This window comes from Diabrotica undecimpunctata, chromosome 8, assembly GCF_040954645.1.
Source record: "Diabrotica undecimpunctata isolate CICGRU chromosome 8, icDiaUnde3, whole genome shotgun sequence".
Lineage (NCBI taxonomy): Eukaryota > Metazoa > Arthropoda > Insecta > Coleoptera > Chrysomelidae > Diabrotica > Diabrotica undecimpunctata.
In genome coordinates this window covers 19,750,716-19,776,055 of record NC_092810.1, presented here as the reverse complement: position 1 = coordinate 19,776,055, position 25,340 = coordinate 19,750,716, and the positions used below count along the sequence as shown (strand labels likewise).

At 34.3% G+C, this 25,340-nt stretch overlaps 1 protein-coding gene across 1 annotated transcript in view; it reads left to right on the top strand.

The window, feature by feature from the left end:
• kl-3 (dynein heavy chain 8, axonemal kl-3) overlaps nucleotides 1-25,340 on the top strand; it is a 177,806-nt gene that overhangs the window by 82,137 nt on the left and 70,329 nt on the right. The window contains exons 39-49 of the mRNA XM_072539810.1: nucleotides 2,351-2,698; nucleotides 2,754-2,872; nucleotides 12,586-12,748; nucleotides 12,805-12,978; nucleotides 14,513-14,783; nucleotides 14,954-15,183; nucleotides 15,244-15,460; nucleotides 17,228-17,546; nucleotides 21,301-21,527; nucleotides 23,555-23,777; nucleotides 23,936-24,112. Of these exons, the coding sequence (XP_072395911.1) occupies nucleotides 2,351-2,698; nucleotides 2,754-2,872; nucleotides 12,586-12,748; nucleotides 12,805-12,978; nucleotides 14,513-14,783; nucleotides 14,954-15,183; nucleotides 15,244-15,460; nucleotides 17,228-17,546; nucleotides 21,301-21,527; nucleotides 23,555-23,777; nucleotides 23,936-24,112 (2,468 nt within the window). The remainder of the gene's footprint in view (nucleotides 1-2,350; nucleotides 2,699-2,753; nucleotides 2,873-12,585; nucleotides 12,749-12,804; nucleotides 12,979-14,512; nucleotides 14,784-14,953; nucleotides 15,184-15,243; nucleotides 15,461-17,227; nucleotides 17,547-21,300; nucleotides 21,528-23,554; nucleotides 23,778-23,935; nucleotides 24,113-25,340) is intronic.

Below are 25,340 nucleotides of genomic sequence, written 5' to 3'. Positions count from 1 at the left end.
AATCCCGGGGAGAGCGGCATTGTGGCAGAGAACATAAAATATGGAGGAGAGGTCTTAATAAACAAACTTGGTGAGCTAATACTAGAAGTATGGGATGCCGAAGAAATGCCTCAAGAATGGAATAAGTCGATTATAATTCCTATACACAAAAAGGGAGATAGAACTGAATGCGCAAACTATAGAGGAATATCCTTATTAGAAGTAATGTATAAAGTACTCGCCATACTAATTAAAAAACGATTAGAAATATATATAGAGAAGAATCTAGGAGAATACCAGGGAGGATTTCGGAAAGGAAGATCAACAACCGATCAAATTTTTATGCTAAAACAAATCCTGATCAATTGCTATGAATACAACATTTCAGCACAAGCACTTTTCATTGATTACAAAGCTGCCTACGATACAATAGACAGAAACAAGAACAGAATTCCAAGTGCCAGAAAAAATAATAAGATTGGTAAAAATGACAATTAGACAAACCATTTGTGCTGTGAGATGCAACGGTACAGTCTCAGCAGAATTCGAAGTGAAAAAAGGGGTTCGCCAAGGAGACCCGTTGTCTACATTGCTGTTCAATATAGTTCTAGAAAAAATTGTAAGGATTAGTGGAATAAATAGGTCCGGAACTACTTTATACAAGGAGCATCAATGCTTAGCATACGCTGATGATGTGGTTCTCATTGCAAGAAATGGAAAAGAACTCTCAAATATAACAAAAAGACTGATTCGGGAAAGCTTTAAAATGGGACTGAAAGTTAATATTAATAAATCGAAGTACATGGAGATCTCGAGCAAAAAATGAATAAGCACCAGGGGATCCTTTAAAGTGGAGGTGGAGAATGGATCAGTTGTAGAATTCGAGAAGGTGGATGAATATATGTACTTAGGTACTCTTATTGATCAAACATGTAAGGAAGAAACTAAAATCAACCCGAGACTGACACATGAGTCAGTCATGACTGACATGAGCAAAATAATTAAGGCTAAAGATATATCTCGTAATACAAAAATAAGAGTATGCTATACGCTGCCGAGACATGGACTATGAACAAAACCGTACAGAACACATTGGAAGCATGGGAAAGAAAGATACTTCGCAGAATATTTGGTGGAAAAGTAGTAGAGGGAGAATGGAGAAGACGAACTAATGCGGAAGTGTATCATTTGTATGCTAACCCTACAATAACAAAAGTGGTGAAAAAACGTAGACTAGAATAGCTCGGCCATCTAGAACGAATGCAAGGTAATAGACTATTCAAGAATATTGCTTGGAGAGTACCTGAGGGCAAAAAAAGAGAGGAAGACCAAGAAAGAACTGGAGAGATGTAGTGATAGAAGATGTCAGAGAGATGGGAATCAGAGATTGGAAACTGTTAGCTAAGAATAGAAAACGATGGAAATTATCCATCCAGCAATAGGCCTAAAGGTCTGTTAACGCTGTACATACATACAATTATTTACGCGTGAGTCCTAGCCTCCTCAAGAATTTCTCATTTTTCTCACATATTTCTCATGTCTTCATCGATGTTATCAAGGAACCTTGTTCTGGGTCTTTCTCTTCTTCCCTGATCAATAGATCCAGCAAGGAGCGTTTTTCTAGCTGGGTCATTTTGTTCCATCCGCATTACATGCCCTATCCACCTCGGACGTCTTATCTTAATATGTTTTACGATATCGGGTTCCTGGTATATACTATAAAGTTAGAAGTTGTATCGTCTTCTCTACACTCCATTGTCATCCACTGCTCCATAGATTCGCCTTAGTACTGTTTTTTTTTTTCGAAATATCCCAATATGTTTTCATTAGAGTCCAGGTCTCTGAACTATATATTAGAACTAGATGTATTATTGTTTTGTAAAATTTTATTTTTGTATTTCTGGATATAATTTTGGATTTAAGGAGGAGATTGAGCCCAAAGTAGCATCTGTTGGCCGTGCAAATTCAGCGGTTTATCTCTGCGGTAGTATTATTTTCAATGTTACGGAGCGCCCTTTCGTCTTCCCGGTTTTCTTCTTCTTCCTCTATATTAAGTGCCTGGTGAAAGAAATTTACCCATCTATTCAATACATCTTTCCTTGTTGTTAATAGGTCGCCATTCTAACTGCTGCATTGTCTTATAGTTGCCTTGAATTCTTTTCTGATGATGTATATATTCTTATAATACCTATATCAAAATCAATAGTTCAATAATATCATTAGGTTTAAAATAACATTGTATACGAAACAATGACTAGTAAGCAAAAATTGTAAAATTGGCGAAAGGACTTAATTTGCTTAATTATATAAACGCAAACAAACAACAAGAAATGATTGTTTTTTATCTCCGTAAATGTTGTTTAATTTTCAGAGGTATGGAGTGATAGACAAATAGAACGATTGGTACTGTTCTCGATAATGTGGTCATTGGGGGCACTATTAGAGTTAGACGACAGACAAAAACTTGAGGAATTTGCTTTAACCCACCCGTCCAAAATGGACTGGCCAAAAGCTCAGGAAGGAGAAACCATTTTTGAATTTGTAGTAAACCCAGACAATGGAAGATGGGAACACTGGAAATCAAGAGTTGAACCGTTTGTATATCCTCCAGATACCGTGTTGGAATTTACTTCGATCTTGGTACCTAATGTTGACAACGTTAGAACAGCATTTTTAATACATACTATAGCCAAACAGGGCAAAGCTGTACTGCTAATTGGTGAGTAGTTTAAATCAAATATTGAATTATTTGTATGCTATTACTGTATTTGTAGGTGAACCTGGAACTGCCAAAACCGTTATGATTAAGGGTTACTGCTCAACTTTTGATCCTGAATATAAGCTAAATAAATGCTTTAATTTTTCTTCTGCTACTACTCCAAATATGGTTCAGGTAAATTTGTAGTTTAATTAAGATTATACTCATTTTTGAAAACCAAAGAAATTAAATTGGTATTGAATATGAAGTATGAATCAATGTAGCCTGTTATAATATATGGTAAACTGAATACACCAAACTAGAATCTGACAATTTTTTGGAAAGGGTAATTCATTGTTAAAAACTAGTTTTAAAACTGTCAACTATTGGAACATTTCACGATTCCAGCGGCATCTTTATTTTATTATTGACGTGACAACGTCTTAAATTAGGTTGTGGCTCGGAGTCATTTAAGAAAAAGTGTAACGCCCGCTCACGTCTGTTACAGTGAGTCACCGAACGAGAGAGAGGCCCGCCGGACCGGCGAATGCCTTGCGTCTCTCTCCCACTCAAACATGATCGGTCCGCTGCGCACGGCACTAGAGAATTAGGCGCGTTGAATCGCTAAAGTTGAAAATCGTTAAAAGTATCGTCAGCTGTGTCTATAGTGAAAATGTGGAGTGCTTACAGTGTCCTATTTTAGGGGGAACCACCAGTATCAGATATAATTTTAGGAAATTACCTAGGGACCTATATTCTTTTATAATATTGCTATGGATTTATCCATTTAATATTGAGCAATGATTGTAAACATTCTTTATAGTTTAAACTTCAATGAAAATTATTAACTGTGTCTAAAGACATATATGATATGAGGTATTTTACCCAAGAGTATTAAGTATAATGAATATACATAAAAACATAATTTTGTTTTCTTAGGATTTAACATTTTGTCAGCACATTATCTCAAATTCACACTTAAATCAATATGTTTTTACTATTAGGTCTGTTGAATGTTTGTTCTTTACACAAAATTTAGTCTATACTTCATATTTATTTTAAAGGCGGTAAAATATACATTACATTCAGTTGTTTATAAACCACTTTCAAAGCATAAAGAACCTTTTAAGCTTTGTTTATATTATTTTGTGTATATTAATTGAGTTAATTGGAGTAGCCCACTTTGATACAAAAATACAGTCAATTTATGGATATTTCAAGGTGACAATCTAAAAAAAGCTGATTTCCTCCCATGCATTTTATTAGAAACACTTGAAATTTAAAAAAAATTTAAAAATCGTAAGATGTAAGACCTTAATCGTGAGATCGTGAGATTTGTCTTCAATTCGTGAGTAGATTCGTCATTTACAACAACTACAACAATAAAGGTAAATAATTGTACACTAATATTTCATTATCGTAAACTATGATTGATTGATTAATTGTTAGATTGACACAAAAGTTGAGAAACTGAGTTTATAGCGGCAATTCCTTGTTCCTATTGTGCAATTTAATAATATTCATATCAATAAATATTCTACCGAGAAAAAGACGTTGTCACGTAAAATCTTCGCCCGTAAAACCGACTTTACAGGCAACCGATTTTTTTTTAGAATTGATTTATTTTATTAGAAATTTACAATTAAAGCTTCTACCTGAATCAGTTTCTTAAATCGACACATATTATTGAAAAATGATTCATGTTATCTAAAAACTGTTATCGACAAGGAAATAATATGTCCTGCTTGGCAAAGATCGTATTACCATCAAATTACTGTTCAAAAATAGTTCAACTATAATCAAAAATTACTGTTCATTCATACAAAAATATCCAAAAAGCTTTTGACAAAGTTAAACATAACATTGTGGTGGAAGGTCTAAACCAAAAAGTACTCACCTAAAATATTATTAACATAGTGAGAAATCTGCATTGAAACCAACAGACCGTGATCACATTAGATGGAAATGCACGAATACGCAACAGATAAGTAGAAGTGCGAGACAAGGCGGTGTAGTTTCGCCATTACTATTTAATATTTATTCCAAATAGCTATTTTCACAAGCACCTAAAAATTGTACAGAAGGTATCAAGATAAATAGTAAAAATATAAATAACATTCGCTATGCCCACGATACAGTCATTATCGCTAAAGCTGGGAAAGACTTTTAGGCGCTAACAAATACAATTTTTGATACTGGGGAACAGTTTGGTGTAACAATTAACATAAAGCAAACAAAAACAAGTATTGAACAAGTGGATAAAATGGAGTAGTTACGAGTCTGGATTACTGAAGATCTAAATCTAGTGAAGAACCATCGATCGCCTGGTGATGATGGATTTGTTATTGAGGCAATAAAAGCAGGAGGAGAAATTCTATTAAAATCAGTAAGCGAACTGTTTAATAAATGCTTACATGCGGGCACGATTCCAAAAGACTGGAACAATGTAGTCTTGTTACACAAAAAAGGCGATATTACTAAATTAGAAAATTATATACCCATTAGCCTCTTGACACATATGTACAAACTCTTTATGAAAATCTTAACAAAGAGACTAACACCTAAACTTGATTTCTATCAGCCCAAGGAACAGGCAGACTTCAGGGCAGGATATGACACAAATGACCATTTGCATACCATAAAGATCTTAATAGAAAAGTGCATCGAGTACAACATACCACTGGTTCTTGCATTTGTCGATTACGAGAAGGCTTTTGATTCTGTAGAGTTTGAAACAGTACTGGAAGCCCTAAATCAAAGCCGAATAGATTACAGGTACACGACACTAATCAAAAACATCTACGAGAACGCTACCTCAAGTATACGACTACACGGAAACAGAAAAATTCAGCTTAGGTCGAGGAGTTAGACAAGGAGAAAATATTTCACCAAAATTGTCCACGGCAGCTCTAGAGTCAATATTTAAGAACACTCAATGGCAAGATATGGGCGTCAATATAGATGGAGAAAGATTAAATCATCTAAGGTTTGCAGATGATGTTGTATTAATCGCAGATAACCTACAGGATACAGTTTCTATGATACGTTCGATTAAAAGCCTGTCTGAAAGAGCAGGATTAAAGATAAACTTTGAGAAAACTAAACTTATGACAAATCTCGTAATGAATGGAAATATAACTATAGACAATAACACCATACAACAAACAGACACTTACAAATATCTGAGAGACAAACAAATACATGAAATACAGAGGCGAATACTATTCATCATATTACATTTTTGTTAATGGTTCAAAATAAAATAATCTTGTATAAAAAAGACAATTAAATATCTGAGTGGGAATTACATGGTTGGTAAATAGTCAATCGGAAAAATGTTATGTAAAACATGCGAACAATTTAGCAATCTAACTTATCGTTGTTATTATATTATCAGCTGTTAAATTCAACTTCGATTGCTTTTTGTTGATAGTTTTTGTACTTATTTTGGTAATTAGAATTGAAAAGAAAGACAAACTATTGTGTTAAAGTAATACGTTTTTTTTTGTATTACTTCAATTTTTCATAGAATAAAAATGGATATAGCCAGTAGTATGAGTACACGATATCCATGTCATAGAGCCCTCTCACAAGAGAAATAACAAATTATTTGGAAGTTATATGATGGAATCAAAAAATTGATTATACCGTAAAATGGCATGAAATTGATCACTCTAAAATTAATCATTTAAAAATATGATAGTAAATTGTAAAATTCACTACATAATTCGTTTTATAGCGCTATTTTCGTCCGCTGTTTTTGTTTGTTTGTCCATGTGCTAAAGGGTAGTCTTTAACAAGTTTGGAAAATCTTTCTTGTTTATTGTGGTTAATGTGGGTGACAATTTTTCCAATCACTAAAAGTTTCCCTTCAAGCCATCTGAAAGTGACGGAAAAACTGATATCAAGTGGTTGGGTCAAATGTGTTTAGTTTTTGACCAAACATAAAAAGCCCACATTGTTTTGTTCGTATAAAGATATCACCTCATCGTTAAAATTTGAGGAAAGGTTATCTCCTACGATGATTTTTCGCGCTTCAAGACGTTTTGCATGTAGTAAAAAGGTCAAAGTAAACCAATCTGTAAATGTATGTGAATCTATCCATCCATGATGGGTGTGCTTATATCGAGAACCTACAGAGTACAGTTCACAGTTCACCAAAAATAGCTGAAAGTCTGAAATTCTAACTGCCTACGCCAGGGATGGCCAACCCGCGGCACGCGTGCCACTCTGTGGCACGATGGCACGCGTAGCGTTTTGGATTAAAACACTTTCAAAAAAATTAAAACTTGAAAAACAAAAAATAATAAGAAGAAACTTGGTAGGTTTACGGAAGTTACGATAGATGCGGCATCATTGCATCCTCTGGCGAGCGATATTGCTGCGATTGGTGCACGTGATCCTAGCTGTCGTAATGTGCAATAGGACTGCGTTACCCTTGCTTAGTTTATTTTAAACTGCCCCGTTGTATGTGCACATTTTGTCATCGCGCATTGTTTCTTTAAAATTTTAAAAGTATTTGTTCGATATGTCCACGAGTAAGCCTTCGACTTCAAAACGAAAATACGAAGATGATATTGCAATTCGCGATTTTCAACCTGCTTGGGAAGAACAATTTTTATTTACTAATCGTAATACTTCAAAGCCTGTTTGTTTGATATGTGGATTGTCTGTAGCAGTTCCGAAAAAATTTAACCTGGAACGACATTATAAACAACGGCATAAGGACTTCAGCAACAAATATCCTATTGGTTCACATTTGCGAGCCGACTTTATTAAAAAAAAAAGAAAACCCTAGCCAGCCAACAGTCACTGTTTCAGAAGAGAAGTGATGAAATGGAAACTATGGTTAAAACATCATATGAACTTTCTCTGCTGTTAGCCCGGAAGAAAAAGCCTACTCTGATGGAGAGGAGATAATTAAAAATAGTCTGGCAATATTTGCTAAAAATGTGGGAGATGTAAAGATCAAAAATATGGTCGATAATATTGCATTATCCCGAAATACAGTCATGCGCCGTATAGATGATATGGGCCAGGATGTTGTTTCCCAAATTATAAGTGGATTAAAATCCTGCAAATTCTTTTCTTTAGCGTTGGATGAAAGTTGTGACAACACAGAAAATGCGCAGTTAAGCATTTTTGTCCGTTATACCAATGATAATTTTGAAAATGCCGAAGAGCTTCTGGATTTGCGCCAACTAGTCACAACAACAGGAGAGGACATTTTTCAACAGCTTAAAAACGTAATCGAAGTCAACAAAGTTGAATGGTCAAAATTAGATAGTGTTTGTACAGATGGAGCTCCTTGCATGGTTGGTAGACTAAAGGGGTTTGTTACATTACTGGAAAACTATTTGGGAAGAAAAGTTTTTAAGTACCATTGTATTATTCACCAGGAAGCTCTTTGTGCCAAGGACCTAAACATGTCATCTGTTGTTGACCCTGTAACACGCTGCATTAACAAAATACGAGCTCGGGCATTGAATCGACGACAATTTCGAGAACTGTTCGCGGAAGAAATGGAGCAAAATGGAGAGTTACTTCTCCATTGCAGTGTGCGCTGGCTCTCCAAAGGAAATGCACTCGAAAGGTTTTGGAACTTGAAGGAGTGCGTCTTAAAATATTTGCAAGAAAACAATGAACTACCCAGTGAGTGCTCGTTACTTAATGATAAAGATTGGCTTTGGGATTTAGCTTTTCTCACTGATATTATGAGACATTTAAATTTATTAAATTTAAGATTACAGGGAAAAAATTGTATTTTTCCTACTCTAGTTGGTCATATATCTTCTTTTGTGAATAAACTTATGCTTTTTTGTAACGATTTTGGAGAACAGAGATTGACACATTTCACATTAATGCAGGAATTAGCCAACAAGGTCAGTAGAACTCCAAATTATGACAAATTTAAAAACCTTATATCTATTTTGCTAGGTTCATTCAATACCCGGTTTGAAGATTTTCAAAAAGACAAAATGAATGTTGACCTTTTCATAAATCCTTTTTCTATTTCTCTGCAAGATATCAATTGTTACTCAGCTGAAATACAGATCGAAATTATTGATTTACAGAACCACACTATACTAAAAACCAAATATAGGAAAATTATTTCAACTGTTACTGATCCCAATTATATTGAATTTTGGAAATTTGTACCAGCAAACAATTTTCCTAATTTACACGAGTTAGCTCTAAGATATTGTTGTAGATTTGGTTCAACGTACGTTTGTGAGCAAATGTTCTCTATTATGAACATAATAAAATCAAAATATCGGTCACGATTAACTGACATGCATTTAAAAAATCTAATTCTGTTGGCTAGTTCCGAAATTAATCCCAATATAGATGAATTAATTAAAAAAATACAAGTTCAAATACCACATTAAATAAGTAACTGTTTAATAATTTGAATTTTAGATAATAAGAAAATATTTAAGTTTTTTTGTTTAACGTTTTTATTTTATTTTTATTAACAATAAAGTAAGTTTGTTGTTATGTTTTACTTATTACGTTATTTTTTAAACCTCCAGTATCTTGACTAAACGGAAAAATGTGGAATTTACATAAGAAATACATATTGTACCGTATATTATTAATGTTAGTATGTCGAAAAATTTTAGTGGCACGCCAAATTTTTTTTGTTCTCATATTGGCACTCGACTTAAAAAGGTTGGCCACCCCTGGCCTACGCGAACAATGAAGTGAGAACGCACTCGGAAGGAAAAAGATAGCCTGTACACGCGGGTGAACTTTAAAATATAGGTACAATCGGAGACACAAATATAGAAACGTAAAGTTTGAATAGTTTCTAATAGGTCCCGTACACAATTAATATTACTGCCATTACTTTTTTTCTGTATATTTGTGGTATTTGTTCTAGTGAGATGTAAAAAAATAGATCCAACAAAAACCGCTTGTGTTGCTATAAATTATAGCATTATAAACCAAAAATTATATTTTTATATTGACCATATAATATATACTTTATATTACCATTATATTGACCAAAAGGTTTCGGAGAAAAAGGGCGTAAGCAGTAGGGTAATAAAGTAGTAATAAAATCGTCTAATGCCATACTAATAGAAATTAGATGTTCGGTTCCGGTGAAGCATAAATATGGTATCTTTGTACCAGTACCTTTTGTTAAAAGTGGCCTTTATTTTTGAATATTTACCCAAAGTATGAAAAGAGTGTAAACTCTGAGAACAGGTCAATTTACAAAGAACTGTGTACATATTTAAAAATTCGAAACTATAATTCAGACTTTTCACTTCAGATTCGATTTAAACTCCATGTTTATATATAGGTATAAGAATACAGATTATAGAACACAGATTCTTGTTGTTGTGTTGTTCTACACAACACAAATTTGGATATGACTCTTCTTGGCGGTTCGTACTTATAAAAAATGTTTGTTTGGCAGACTGTACCGACTTGTTCACGTCACAAACAATAGGTATTAAGTGGACGCTCAGTGCGAGATCCGTCGGATGACGAATGCGCATCATGGGCGTGGTTATTTTCAGACTTTCAGCTGTTTTTGGTGAACTGTAGCGTCTGTCTGTCAGTACACCAAAGTACTGGACCATTTTGTAACCATTGTAACCACATTTTTTCTGCTTTATAAATTATATATGGTGGTAACAGCAATACTAAGCACACATCATTATAGTCGTTGCTGCTTTAGTAAAATTAAAAACCCATTCGGGATATATGGTGCAGCGTTAAAATTTCCGGGGTTATCTTCGTCGTAATTGAATATGTTATTAGGAGGAATATTTTCTAATTTTCTAGGCAGATTTTCGAAGTAGACATCTAAAGTTTTCTTTGAAATATCTCTAGGTCTTTTAATATTGGTCGCCACCTTTTGGGTAATTTTTCCTTTATGCCGTCTCAGTAATGAATATACCCAGTCAGTTTGAGGTAAATTGTTTTGAAAAAAGGCACTTGTCGAACCTGGGCATTCAAAACACTTTTGGCTAAATATTTTGTATCTCGCAAGTCAAGGGAAAATCCCCACTCCCCGCATATTGCAGCACGCTGTATAATGGTTTTTTCTTCGTTCGCGGAAAATACAGCCTGCCCACCATTTTTTCTTTCATGTCGGCCATCATAGCGGATATTAAGAGTTTCATAGGGAATTTTATATTTTTCGGCAGTGCGACGTAAAGATCATCCTTCCTCAAGAACTTTCTGGGGGGGGGGGCATTTCCCACCCTTACTTCGTCATAGTCCTTATACGAACGACCACCATGTTTTCTTTTTTCGAACCATTTTTTCTCAAAAGAAAACAATAATTTAAGATTTCTTCAGAAAAAATGTTATCAAATTTGCCCCCGGTGAGGTGCCGGAAAGTTAGGAAGCTAAAGAAACTTATCAAAAATATAGCCATAACTAAAACAAGCTTTTTGACGTGACAACGTCTTAAATTAGGTTGTGGCTCGGAGTCATTTAAGAAAAAGTGTAACGCCCGCTCACGTCTGTTACAGTGAGTCACCGAACGAGAGAGAGGCCCGCCGGACCGGCGAATGCCTTGCGTCTCTCTCCCACTCAAACATGATCGGTCCGCTGCGCGCGGCACTAGAGAATTAGGCGCGTTGAATCGCTAAAGTTGAAAATCGTTGAAAGTATCGTCAGCTGTGTCTGTAGTGAAAATGTGGAGTGCTTACAGTGTCCTATTTTAGGGGGAACCACCAGTATCAGATATAATTTTAGGAAATTACCTAGGGACCTATATTCTTTTATAATATTGCTATGGATTTATCCATTTAATATTGAGGAATGATTGTAAACATTCTTTATAGTTTAAACTTCAATGAAAATTATTAACTATGTCTAAAGACATATATGATATGAGATATTTTACCCAAGAGTATTAAGTATAATGAATATACATAAAAACATAATTTTGTTTTCTTAGGATTTAACATTTTGTCAGCACATTATCTCAAATTCACACTTAAATCAATATGTTTTTACTATTAGGTCTGTTGAATGTTTGTTCTTTACACAAAATTTAGTCTATACTTCATATTTATTAAAGGCGGTAAAATATACATTACAATTCAGTTGTTTATAAACCACTTTTAAAGCATAAAGAACCTTTTAAGCTTTGTTTATATTATTTTGTGTATATTAATTGAGTTAATTGGAGTAGCTCACTTTGATACAAAAATACAGTCAATTTATGGATATTTCAAGGTGACAATCTAAAAAAAGCTGATTTCCTCCCATGCATTTTATTAGAAACACTTGAAATTTAAAAAAAAAATTAAAAATCGTAAGATGTAAGACCTTAATCGTGAGATCGTGAGATTTGTCTTCAATTCGTGAGTAGATTCGTCATTTACAACAACTACAACAATAAAGGTAAATAATTGTACACTAATATTTCATTATCGTAAACTATGATTGATTGATTAATTGTTAGATTGACACAAAAGTTGAGAAACTGAGTTTATAGCGGCAATTCCTTGTTCCTATTGTGCAATTTAATAATATTCATATCAATAAATATTCTACCGAGAAAAAGACGTTGTCACGTAAAATCTTCGCCCGTAAAACCGACTTTACAGGCAACCGATTTTTTCATAAAAAAAATAAACTTACTTAAACTTAAACAATCACAGGTTTTACGCTAGTCTTTATGTTTACTAACTAAAGCGACGTTGTCAACCGTTTGTTAAGCTTCTTAGATTTCGGGTAAAATTAATATATTCAGAATCATTCGCAATAATCAATGTCGCTACTTTGGATCAATTTCACACTATTTTATGGTAATTATAGTCTCCCTGCCTAATTTTTATGTATTTTTAGTCTAATAATATATTGCGAAGAGTCAATAAATTAAAGATAATTTTTTAATTATATTTTGATTACAGTATAATGAATAATTCTATTTCTAGCGCATCATAGAATCTTATGTCGATAAGAGAGTTGGTACAACCTACGGACCACCTGCAGGAAAAACTTTAACCATATTTATTGACGACATCAATATGCCTGTAATTAATGATTGGGGGGATCAAATCACTAACGAAATTGTAAGACAATGCATGGAAACTGGAGGTATACAAAGAAATACAAAGTTGGCAGATATATGTTTATTATTTCTTGTTTTTCAGGATTCTATAGTTTGGATAAACCTGGCGATTTTTCCGTAATTGCTGACGTGATGTTCTTGTCTGCTATGATTCATCCTGGAGGTGGTAGAAATGATATTCCCCACAGACTTAAAAGGCAGTTTAATATATTCAATTGTACATTACCAAGTACTTCTGCAATGGATGTTATATTCAGTAAGTGTTATTGCCATTTTTTAACGATTTACGCTTATTTTTTTATCCTACAGGAGACTCTTTTTTTTTGTCATTATAGAGAGGGGGGTCTGGAATATTCAAAATACATCTCAGTCCAGGACGCCGCCTGACTGACCTTAGCGCAGGATTCGTTCTTCGTATTCCCGGTGATAGTTCCCGAGGTACTTTAAAGTGCCCTTTCGTTGCCGAGTCTACGCTAAACGCCTACCTGCTAAACCAGACCCTCCCCTGTCATCCAGTGATCCGGAAGCGGAATGGCAGCTATAAGGCCGGCATCACTTCTGAAGCACTACCACTACCTTCATTCATCCACAGACTGTCAGCAAGGACGCTTCCTTTCTCGTTTCAGGAGAAGACCCGTTTCAAGGAAGACCCTCATTGCTCCTAGTACGGCATTACTCTCAGGTGGATATTTCCTCTTTCTTCACAATCTGACTTACGCATTCTAGCTCATACAGTCTGGCCCACTTTTCTAAAGTAGGCTTCGGATATTCCATAATGAAATTTTTGTCCTTTTTTTCATTAGAGCTAGTCCTAATAAAATTCTTCGCACCCCTGCTTCATTAAAAAAGCGCCGGTACTCAGGGTCATTGTTGATTTTACTTGCCAGGATGATTGGATAAAGGATCTTTAATGCAACAGTTTTTCCTTGCTTTCTTATAGAAATAATAGAGATAAGAATACGGCCGGGCCAGATATCCATGCCTGTCGTAAGAGGCGACCAATGGGCAGGAATGAGAGGTAAAGATCCATCGCTTGAGGTATCGGGTTTGTAGAAACGCACGCTGGGCGCTTTGGCGTTACGGTTACCGGTCTATACTCCGAGTATCCGAGACGAGTTTCTCGTGGGACCACTTTACTTTTATTCTTCAAGTGAGGTTGAAGGAGATGCGACCCTTTACGCCCTTTCCCCATTAAGGGCGTAGGATTTCGGGACGTACCCACTATTAAATATTTAAGAGTAAGAGAGGAGAGCTCCTCGGTGGCTACCTGTAAATGTGCGAAGTCGAGTTCCTCGACCTCGGTACTACGGGGAGAACGGAGCCCCGCGATGCTTCTGGCAATGCGCCACCCTCAAATGGAGTCGGACTCGTAGGGGTTAGTGGCTAGCTAAAGGTCGTATGCCGAAAGGCCAGGTAGACCTGAGTCCCGCTGACATTTATTTGTCGGAGGAACACAAACTTCTTCGTATATCCTGATACCGTTGACTTAATTGGTTCTTCCGCCTTTAGAGTACGTTGGATACTTTCTGTCAAATATGGACAGTTGCGACTGACTTGTCCGATTTTGGTATTACACAGGTTTTTAAACCATAGGTAAACACTGGTCTAATAAGGTTTTATAGGCCGCTCTTTAGTTTCTTTAGGTAATACGTCTTATTTGAGATGTCTCAAATACACATTGTATGCCCAATGTATTGGAGATAGTAGGTAGAATAAATCTAGGCTTATAATAAAGACAACTTATAATTATTCGTTTTCTTTTATTGTAACGCAAATATAAACAATTATAGGTCAAATTGCCTGCGGCTACTTTTGTCTAGAAAGATTTAATGAAGAAATAGCAGAGTTTATTCCAAAGCTAGTACCACTGACGCGACATGTATGGCAGAATACAAAAAAGAAAATGTTACCTACTCCAGCCAAATTCCATTACGTGTTTAATCTTCGAGATTTGTCTAGAATATGGCAAGGAATACTGACAGTCCAAATGCTCGAGTGTCCGACTAAGGATATGGCTCTTAAGCTCTGGAGACACGAGTGTACTAGAGTAATTTCAGATAGGTAAATAAAAAAACATGTTTATAACGGTTTACACCTTACATAATTTGACGCTGTAATATAAAAAGCATTCTTATTTAACTTAAAATATTATTCAACTGTGGCTTAATTATTTCTTCATAAAGATGACTTAAAACACAAAACGAAATTGTTTTAATCGAGTTTTGTTTTAGGTTTACTGAAGCAGCTGACCGTGAATGGTTTACAAAAGCTTTAAAATCACAAGCCGAACAAGAACTCGGTGATGACTTCGAGTATTATCCAGAGGATGAAACATTCTGGGTTGATTTCCTTCGCGAGCCTCCCGAAGCTACAGGCGATGAGCCTGAAGATTTCTGTTTTGATGCCCCTAAGATATACGAAGAAGTTCCTAGTTGGGAATTTCTTAAGGAAAAACTGTTGGGTATAAAATATAAATCGTAATAAAAAATTATGAAGTCTGCTACATTTTTATTCGTTTTAGCTTTTATGGAAGCCTATAACGAAGCAATTCGGGGTGGTCAGATGGACATGGTCTTTTTCCAAGATGCCATGATACACCTGATGATAATCTCGAGAATAATACGAACTCCAAGAGGAAATGCTTTTCTTGTTGGTGTTGGAGGTTCTGGAAAACAAAGTCTCACCCGTTTGGCATCGTTTATGGCAAACTACCAGAGTTTCCAAATACAACTAACTAGGTAAATACATATCCATTCAGAGATCATTTGGCTATTTAGAATTTTTTTTTAGAAACTATTTTACTCTAAATAATATTGTGCGAGATTGCTAGTCTTTTATCAAACGCCTTTTCATGGGAAAAAGAGGTGAATTAAAACTAGCACCAAGCTACATGGTTTAGAGCTGGCTTCGTAAAAGATCTTCAGTAAGCTTCCAACAGATCAAATACTAACTGTCGTACTTGTAATAACAGAATAGTCATTTTCACAGCGATTAGGAGTGCAAGAAAAACCTTCAATAGTCAGAGGGTAGTAAGAATTCTCACGATAAATCATAATCCTTTCAGAATGATATGAATTCTATTAAAAAAATCAAAAGTTTAACACAACTACCTTCAGTGGTCACAAAACTAACTAACGAAACATATGAAATTGCAAAAAATACTGGAAGTAATCCTGTAGGATGTGATTATCGACACTAACCACTAAGAACCAAAGGTTAGAATATTAGATCTTTAATTTTTATGAACTATATAAAAACAGTTTTTTCTTCGTCTTCTTGGTCTGCATATTCGTGAAGAATATTGGCTATCATCATAGCAAGCTCTATCTTTTCTGCAGCAGCATGGAAAAGCTACAAGCTGGATAAGATATTCTGTTGAACCAGGTTTTGAGTTTGATTTCGCTAGCCAAATATTTTCCCATCCTGCATGAGGGCATATCTGGATTTATTTCGCATATTGTGTTAGAAGTACTGTACCTTTTGAGATTTGATGGTGGTCAGTATCTCTCGGTCCTACTTCTTCTGAGGACATTCTCATTAGTAACTCGGTCAGCCCACGGGATCTAAATAATTCTTCGATATAGCCACATCGCAAATGCTTCCAATTTTCTGCACATATCTTCATTCAGAGTACACGATTCAACACCATAAAAAATAAGAGAGAGAGAGAGAGAAGCATCATTCTTACTTTTATACCAAGAGAGAGATTGTGGCTCTTGAAGAAGGCCCTTGTCTGCTTGAAGGTGGATCTAGCTTTTCCAGTGGGCGCTCTTATCTCCTGCAGCTCGCGCGCTTTTTTCTTATGAAGCACAGTAGGAGTAAAAAGTATTAGAACGACTAAAGTAAAATACATAACAAATAAAAGTGTGTTAAAAATGTTCCAAAAGTATTATTAGAAAGCGTAAAATGGGTTATCGGAGACACATTGATCGATGTTAGGAATATAACTCGCTACGTCTCATAATGTAGACGATGGAGCTCAAAAGAAGTCCAGAGAAAAAAAAATGATCATGATAAACAAAACGATATGAGTTTGGACAGAAATAGAAGAATATTTACTACTGACAATTACACACAAGATGTAAATCAATTTTCTGTAATAGTGGTCAACTTTAATGAACGGAAAAGCCATCTATAGAATGACGAAAATGGCCTTAAAAAGATTAAATTCTGTATACCCTTATATGAAATTTCTTTAATATTTTATTTAACTTTTACTAATACAGTTCTGCCTCTGCAATAGTTTTATGTGCATGGATGGTATTGTGAAAACACTGTAATCTTACTTTTATATTTATTTTCTTCCTCGATTAATACATAATGTCAACAATGTCAAACTATACTCCATATAGCTTTGTTTGTAACCAATTGTTCTTATGTTTTTATTTATATTTTTTATGCCTTACTAGGAGCCTCACATTAACCCCAAAATTGTTATAATGGTTAATATTTCAGTTATTAAACTTGTCTATATTTGATTTAATTGTATAATTTCATTTTTTTAGATCATACAACGTAGGAAACTTAATGGACGACATGAGAATCCTCTATCGCAAGGCCGGCCAAGAAGGAGTCGGAATGACTTTTATCTTTACCGACAACGAAATCAAAGAAGAGACGTTTTTGGAAAGCGTAAATAACATCTTAAGTTCAGGAGAGATAGCCAATCTGTTCGCAAAAGATGAATTGGATGAGATTCAATCAGAACTTATTCCGGTCATGAAAAAAATTGCTCCAAAAAGACCTCCTACTATAGAGAATCTTTATGATTTCTTTATTACTAGGGCTAGAACTAATTTGCATGTAACGTTATGTTTTTCACCGGTAAGTTTCTTAAAAACTATTACATTTCTTTATATTTAACACTAGAAAATACGAGAGGCTTTAGACCTTATCGTGAGTTAAAAATATTATAAATTTTTATCAGTGTAGCAATTATTACTTCTTGTTATCTGTTTCTTGAAGAAGCTGTGGCAATCAATGGAAAGCACGAATATTAATATAGAATTAATAAAAGCCGTCAAAGTGCTATACAACCAACCAATAACAAAGATAAAAGCAGGGACACAAATAACAACAGGATTTATAACATCAAAAGGATTAAAGCAAGGATGTTGCTTGTCTCCCACTTTATTTAAAATATACCTCGAAAGTGCTTTAAAAAGATGGAAACAAAAATGCAGGACAATGGGGATACCGCTCACCAATACTATGGTATATAATCTTAACTTTGCAGACGATCAAGTAATAATGGCTCAAGATTATGACGATTTAAACTATATGGCACGAAAATTAATTGAAGAGTATGATATATGGGGTCTAAAAGTAAATTAAAAGAAAACCGAATACCTGTGCACTGGAGCAGAACAAAAAGATCTCATGTTAGACGATAACACTACGATAAGGCACTGCTGTGACTACAAATACCTAGGTATCACTATTTCACAAGATGGAACATTAGACAAAGCCATAAGAGAGAGAAATACGTCAGGGAGAAAAGCCATCACAATGTTAAACACCATTTTGCAAAGAAAATAAAAAGAGGATATATGAGACTATAGTAAAAAGTATCACTTTATACAGCTGTGAGGTATGGCCACTGAAAGAAAGAACACTGTCAACGCTGAAAGCGACGGAAATGGATTTTTGGAGAAGAGCCGCAGGAAGATCTAGAAGAGAAAGGCTTACCAACGAACGCATTAGAGAAATAATGGGAATCAAACGAACAATCACAGATGATCTAACAACAAAACAACTTATCTGGTTCGGACACATACAAAGAATGGACGAACAACGAATGCCAAAAGAAATACTAAAGTGATAACCAGAAGGAAAGAGAAAACGAGGTAGACCGAGAAAAAGTTGGAGCGAAGTAATAAATAAAGAACTGAGAGAGGGGGCCATAGAAGAAGATCTATGGAACAACCGGTCTAAGTGGCGATTGGAAGTCGAAAAATGGCGGAGAACGTTATAAACCGACAAGTAGTAGTAGTAGTTATCTGTTTCTTGTTTTTCTTCTTCTTCTTCTTATTTTTATGTAGACATGAGTCTGTTTTTTAATGTGCCTTCAGTAAGTTATGGTTTCCTCGTTTTCGTTGTCTTCCTACTGATCGTCTTCCTATTGGGTAACAGTCTGTTGTCGACTTTACTACTCTACTTGTTGTTATTCGGCTTACATGATCGTTCCATTCTGCTCTATTTGTTACCCAGTCCTTGACGTTCTCCACCTTCTATCTACGTTATATATCTGTAATATTGTTCTGAAGCTATTTTCTTGTGGCATTTTAAATTAATTACTATTTAAATGGAAATATGCCACAATTAAAGGTTAAAATACGTTTATTGACGTTTCAATTTCCATTTTCAGAACGATTTCCGAAGTGGAAATTGAAACGTCAATAAACGTATTTTAACCTTTAGTTGTGGCTTATTCCCATTTAAATAGTAATTATATATCCGTACTTCTAGCTCTGTTCCATAGTGCTTTATGATCAATTTTTCATGTGTTCATCTGCTGTTTCTAACATCCTTTTTGTCCTCTCTATGTTAGATCATGTCTCCTGTCGCTTATGTCATAATTGGTAACTATTTTGTAAATTACGCCTGTCATTTTTTTACCGATATTTTTATTTCTCCATATTGTTTCATTTAGGCAACCTGCGGCTCTGCTTGCTCTATTCACTTGATCTTTATTGGGCTTCTTCGTCTGGGTTGGTAATTCATTATTCATGTTTATTCATTCAGTTCTGCCAGAGCTCCCTTTTTATTTGTCTAACTAAAGTATTAGTTTTATTTTGATTCATTTAAAGAGGTTGTATGTCTGTTGTGTCTGTTGTGTTCTGTATTGCATAAAGGCTTTCTTCATTTCTTCAGATTTTGTCTTAACTTCGTCTCTAAACAAGAGGATTTTCTTATTGTGTATTTATATTGTTATCTAAATTAAAAAACTAGGTTTTATAACAGAACTACTATACTAAGGAACATAGAAAGCAAGGAAAAGAAGTTAGAAGGTTTATAGAAAAGCGTCGTGTCCTAATGACGAATCCATATACTAGTTTGTTTTACAGTGGCTTACATATTATTACCAATCAAAGTTTCGTTTGTTTATAGTTAGGAATACGATGATGTTAAACCACTGGACCAATTCGAAATCAGCAATCTTTCTGATGTTCGATGAACTGAGGTTTATTATCATAGTTTGTTTTTTTTTTGCAGCAAAAGACCATCTTCTTTACTTATCACGTCCAGCTGGCTCATTATTTGGACCAGTTTTTCTTTTGAGTAGGCTAAAATTAGGGTAAAAGCATTATTCTGATGCTTTTTTCAAAAAATTAAAATATATTTTGTCATTCCTTCTCAGGCATAAACTCTGTTTGAATATTAGGTGTTTGTAAAAGTCAGTTTATACGTCAGTCCTTCTTTATACAAAGATATATATATTGACAGACATTTATTACCTACTGTCCAATTTACGGTCTTAAATGTTTTGTCAAAGTCCATAAATGCCACAAAGAAGGGTATGTGATATTCTTTTCTGAATTCACAACTCTTTTCTGAATATAGTTATCTCCTTTATTAGTAGTTATCGAGTTTTTATACTAATCTATTAGATACTAACTTATATAATGATACTTAGTAGGAATATACAGTCCATCTAATTTACTTACCGTTGCACGTCATTATCATTGACAGAATCGAAGTTGACATGGTTGCCAAATTATAAAAAAATCCTGAATACATTTTAAATCAAATATGTCAAAATTATTGCAAAAGTGAATTATACAACAAGACAAATTAATATTTAATGTAAATGAATAGAAACAAAACAAGAGTTAAAATATAATCTAGTTAAAAACAATTTGAGCCGCTTGTATGCGTCGTAAAAAGATGTAAAATGGAATACCTTAACAAAAACAACACTTTTTCATTACTTATTAACATTAGTCAACACCGCAACTGTCAAATAAGTGTTACCAATTTATGCCAAAATATCACCTTCGTTCGATTACAGTTACAGTGTGTTCCGAACAAATGTTCTTCATAAAAACGCTCTATAATGCATTTATACAAATTAAATGAAACATATTATTGTGCATTTCTTTAAGTTAACATTAATAGAAATCTGTAAATATTATTTCTACGCGTATATAATAACATGTGTCTAGTGGCTGTAATGCCAGTGTACTCGGCAAAGTATTTCTAAAAAAGAATAAACCTACCGCCTAAATATTTCGTGTTGGGTACCATGTGACTTCACGGGCTATGACTCGGATGACGTGCAATGGTAAGTAAATTATTAGATGAAGTATAGGTCTGTAGTTCTTTAGATCTTTGCTATCTCATTTGTTACTGTTTCACTCCAGTTATTTGGCAATTGTATTTTTATAGGTCCATTGTTATTTGTCTTTAATACCTTTTTTTAACATCTTCACTGTCATGGCATGTTTTTTACAGTGTTTGTAACACTCTTAACCATATTTTTCAGTTTTCCTGTCCTATCATTCTTAGTAAAAAGATTTAAATATTTTATTTTATTCTGCGATTTTATCTATAAATATTATTTGATTTACTTATAAAGGTAGGAGAAAAATTCCGTAGTAGAGCACTAAAATTCCCTGGACTGATATCAGGATGTACTATAGATTGGTTCGACAAATGGCCAGAGGATGCTCTTATAGAAGTATCATCACATTTTCTACAAAAATATAATATGGTAGCTACGGCAGAGGTAAAACACGAGCTTATAGGAATTATGGCAGAGATTCAAGATGGAGTTAGTATTTTCTGCGAGCAGTATTTCGACAGGTAAATAAATCTTATCCTTAATTTAATAGTATAACAGTTTACTTGTTTTTATACCTTATAAAATCGTGTCACTAAAGTTTCTAATTTTTGCAATAATTTAAGTTTAAAAATTATAAACAAAAAATAAAAATTAGGAAATCAGATTAATGAATTAAGAGTTCGAATATTCCGCCTCCCTGTGCTAAACAGTAACCAAATCTGTCATACAGATTTCTCCTCATATTTTGGAGTAGAGCTGGTATGATGCTTGCAGAGAAATGAAGTATTTTTGCCCTTAATTCGACTAGGTTTGTGGCCCTTTCAAACCTATAAATGTTTTCTTTGAAAAAACCCCAAAAAAAGAAATCGCTAAATCACAGGATCTAGTGGGCGATTTAATTGTACCACGTGTACTTATCAGTCGATCAGGAAAAGTTTGATTGAGAAAATCAATAGTTGCCCTAGAGTTTTGAGCCGAACACCCATCCTGTTGTTAACGGGAAGGCGTCGAACTGCCGGAATGATATCATTATTTAAAAGTTGTAAATATTTGAGCTCGTTTAGTTTTCACCGATAAAAAATGGACAATATGGTCGCCTAACATCCCAGTCCAAACATTTAACTTTTGCGGACACTGCGTTCACACTGCAACACTGAGGTGCTTATTTTTTCGAGAATAATACCTTGCAACGGATGGATTGTGTTTTTTATATAATAAAAATGAAGATTCGTCAGAAAATAAAATATTTTTTAAAAAGTGTATATTTTCATTCTGTTTATCTAACATAAATTCACAAAACTCCATCCGCCTAAAGTTATCTTTCGGAAACAGTTCTTGTGTTGGTTGTATCTTAAAACAGTGAAACCCATTCCTTTTCAGAACTCGCTGGACAGTTTGAAAATTCACGTTAACTTCCCTAGCAATTTGTACACTATTGCAGGGTTCACTAGCTTCCACAATAGCACAAATATCAACATCCCTGTTTTGACGCTCCTCATCAAAAGGTCTAACACGTGGTTCATTACCTTCATGATAGTTTTTACAACTGTTTACACATCCCGAAGTTTGAAAATGTTTAATGGTATTTTTAACAGTTAACTTGGTGAATGGTCTATTTTCGAAGGCAACAATAAATAAATCAAATACTTCGCGTATCGAATGACCCTTCCATGTTACAAGTTGCACTTTTTCTTGGACGGTATACAACGTAATAGACATTGTATTAATTATTTGTTTATTCTTTCAGAACTTCGTTCTGAAATTTTTAATGTCAATGTGATAATTACCATAATTCGTACCTACTGTGAAATGAATATAGAGGTGGAAAAGTGTAACATGTCACAGCGATTGCCATTGTGTTGTATGGTCAATAAAACAATGTCGTGATCTGTATACATATAGACTTAATAAAGCGTCTATAAAGGGAACACTTGATGTGGCATAAACTGGTACCAAAATTCAAACTTAAAAATCGTTTTTCCTAACTAGTTCATTGAAATGTTAGATGTTTTAGGGAGAAAGTGTTTTTGTACTGTATCTCGTAAACTAGCAACCCTAGAAAAAATTGTATTGGACATTATTTGTAGCAAATTAAATATCTGCAATTTTATTTGTATTACTTTTAATAGTAAAATGGAAAATAAAAAAGTTATGAATTTTCTTTAGTAATTTAACAATAAAATGACATCAGAGCAATAGCATAGAAAGTTTTTTATAGAATTATTTTCACAAAAAATTTGTTTAATTTCATTAATTTCTCTGGATTTTACAGCACTTCATTTGCCATTTAAAACAAGATTAGTATTTAGTGTCGTATGTAGGCCAAATACAACTCAAATCAAAAATGTATAAAAATTGTTCTTCAAACATTGTATAACTAATGCTTACATTAAATCAAGCGATCTTTTATATTAAAACAAGTGTATTCGAACCAGTTCTGAGGATTTCAATAGCATCGATTGTTTCAGGGCCTTCCATTTATATTTTGAAAGTCCAAATCAGAACATTAAAACCTCGTAACATTATTTTAACACCCATTTCGTTGCAGATTCCGAAGAAGAACTTACGTCACACCCAAAACTTTTATATCATTTTTGGGAGCTTACAAAGTCTTGTACAAAATCAAATTGGATGAAATTGGGGTTATGGCTCAAAGAATGAAAACGGGTCTTAAGAAGTTAGTAGAAGCAGCTGCCAGTGTGGATGAACTACGCAAAGAATTGGCTGTGAAAGAGGTCGAAATGATTTCGGCTACTGAAAAAGCCGAAGCAGTAAGTGCAAAACATTTTGCATTTAAGTTTAAATGTATTTAAGTTAAAATGGTGTTTTTATTTCTGATCGTTAGCTGTCAATTAATTTAAGCTTCGGCATAATATTCGGTTTACATTTCAAATTTCTTTACTAATATTTAAGTAAAATTACGTTTCAGGTATTAGTAGATGTCATGGAAGCATCTGAAGTAGCCAACAAAATTAAAGAAGAAGCCTTGACTGTTAAAGATAGGGCTGAAAATCTTGTAGCCTTGATTAGTGTGGATCAGAAAGAAGCTGAAAGCAAATTGATGGCCGCCAAGCCTGCCCTGGACGCTGCCGAAGCAGCTTTATTGGTGAGCTGTATTTATGTTAATAAAAAAACCGGTTTTTTGATATCTATTTTTATGTGGTAATTGTTCGCCTGTTAAAAGTTTTAAAAATTCTTTTGGGTGAATTTGTTATTTCTTTAATTGAATTGAAATACTTCATGTTTGTTGTAGTTTGTATGGTAGTCAATGTGATGACAATATTGACTTAATTTGTAACCTATGTATCCAGGTCTTCTGGCCAAGTCATCTTTAGTCTTCGTTCCTCCATTTATAGCTGATATTTCAGTGATAATTTGACTGTGGTGCTTTGAATTACGAATTTTGGCCTTGTTGGGTTAAAGTGACGATATCTTTTACGGTTGGTATTCCTAGGTCATTGTGGATGGTTGCATTCCTGACATACTAATTGGAAAAGCTATCATACGCAGTATTTTTGATTGGAAGGACTACAAAATTTGTGTTTGAAAGCATTCTATAGCCCCAGAGTTTTACGCTGTAAGTCCATATTGGTTACTGTAAAGTAATACTTAATGTTTGTTCTTCAATGACAGTTGTGACTTTTTTCAAGTAACCAATTCATTTATTTTAATTCATTTTGTTTTAATTTTATACTTAGCTGAGTTTTTTTGGCGTTAATGTGTTGCTTCCAGGTGAGCTTTCGGTCCAAATGCAGCCCAAGATATTTCACGTCTCTAGCAGGAGTGGGAGCGTTGTTTAGACCAACTTGTACGTCTTCCTGTTGTAAATGTGATTTGGACTGATTTTTCGTTATTGATTTTAATTTTCCAGTTTGTCTCCCCATTCTCTAATGTATGCAAACAATTTTGCAGCGTTTCAGATGCTATGTCTGGGTCTTTTTTTGAAACTAAAACGGCTGTATTATCGGCAAAAGTCGCCACTGTGACGTCACCTGTAGTAGGTATGTCAGAATTAACGATTAGGTACAGGAAGGGACCGAGGACCAAGGAACTCCGGATTGGATTGAGTGATAGGTTGAGAAATCAATATTGATTTTTACTTAAAATGAAAGTTGGTTAATATAGGACTTCAGGATAAAATACAGATTGCTAGGAAGTAAAGATTTTTATTTATATAGCAAACCGTTGTGCCAGACTTTATCAAAATCCTGCTGAATATCGAGAAATACTGAGGCACACATAGTATTTTCTTCCAAACTTTTCTTGATTTTATTTGCTACTCTATGACACTGTTGGATTGTTGAATATTTTTCGCTTAGTTTTGCTTATTTTAT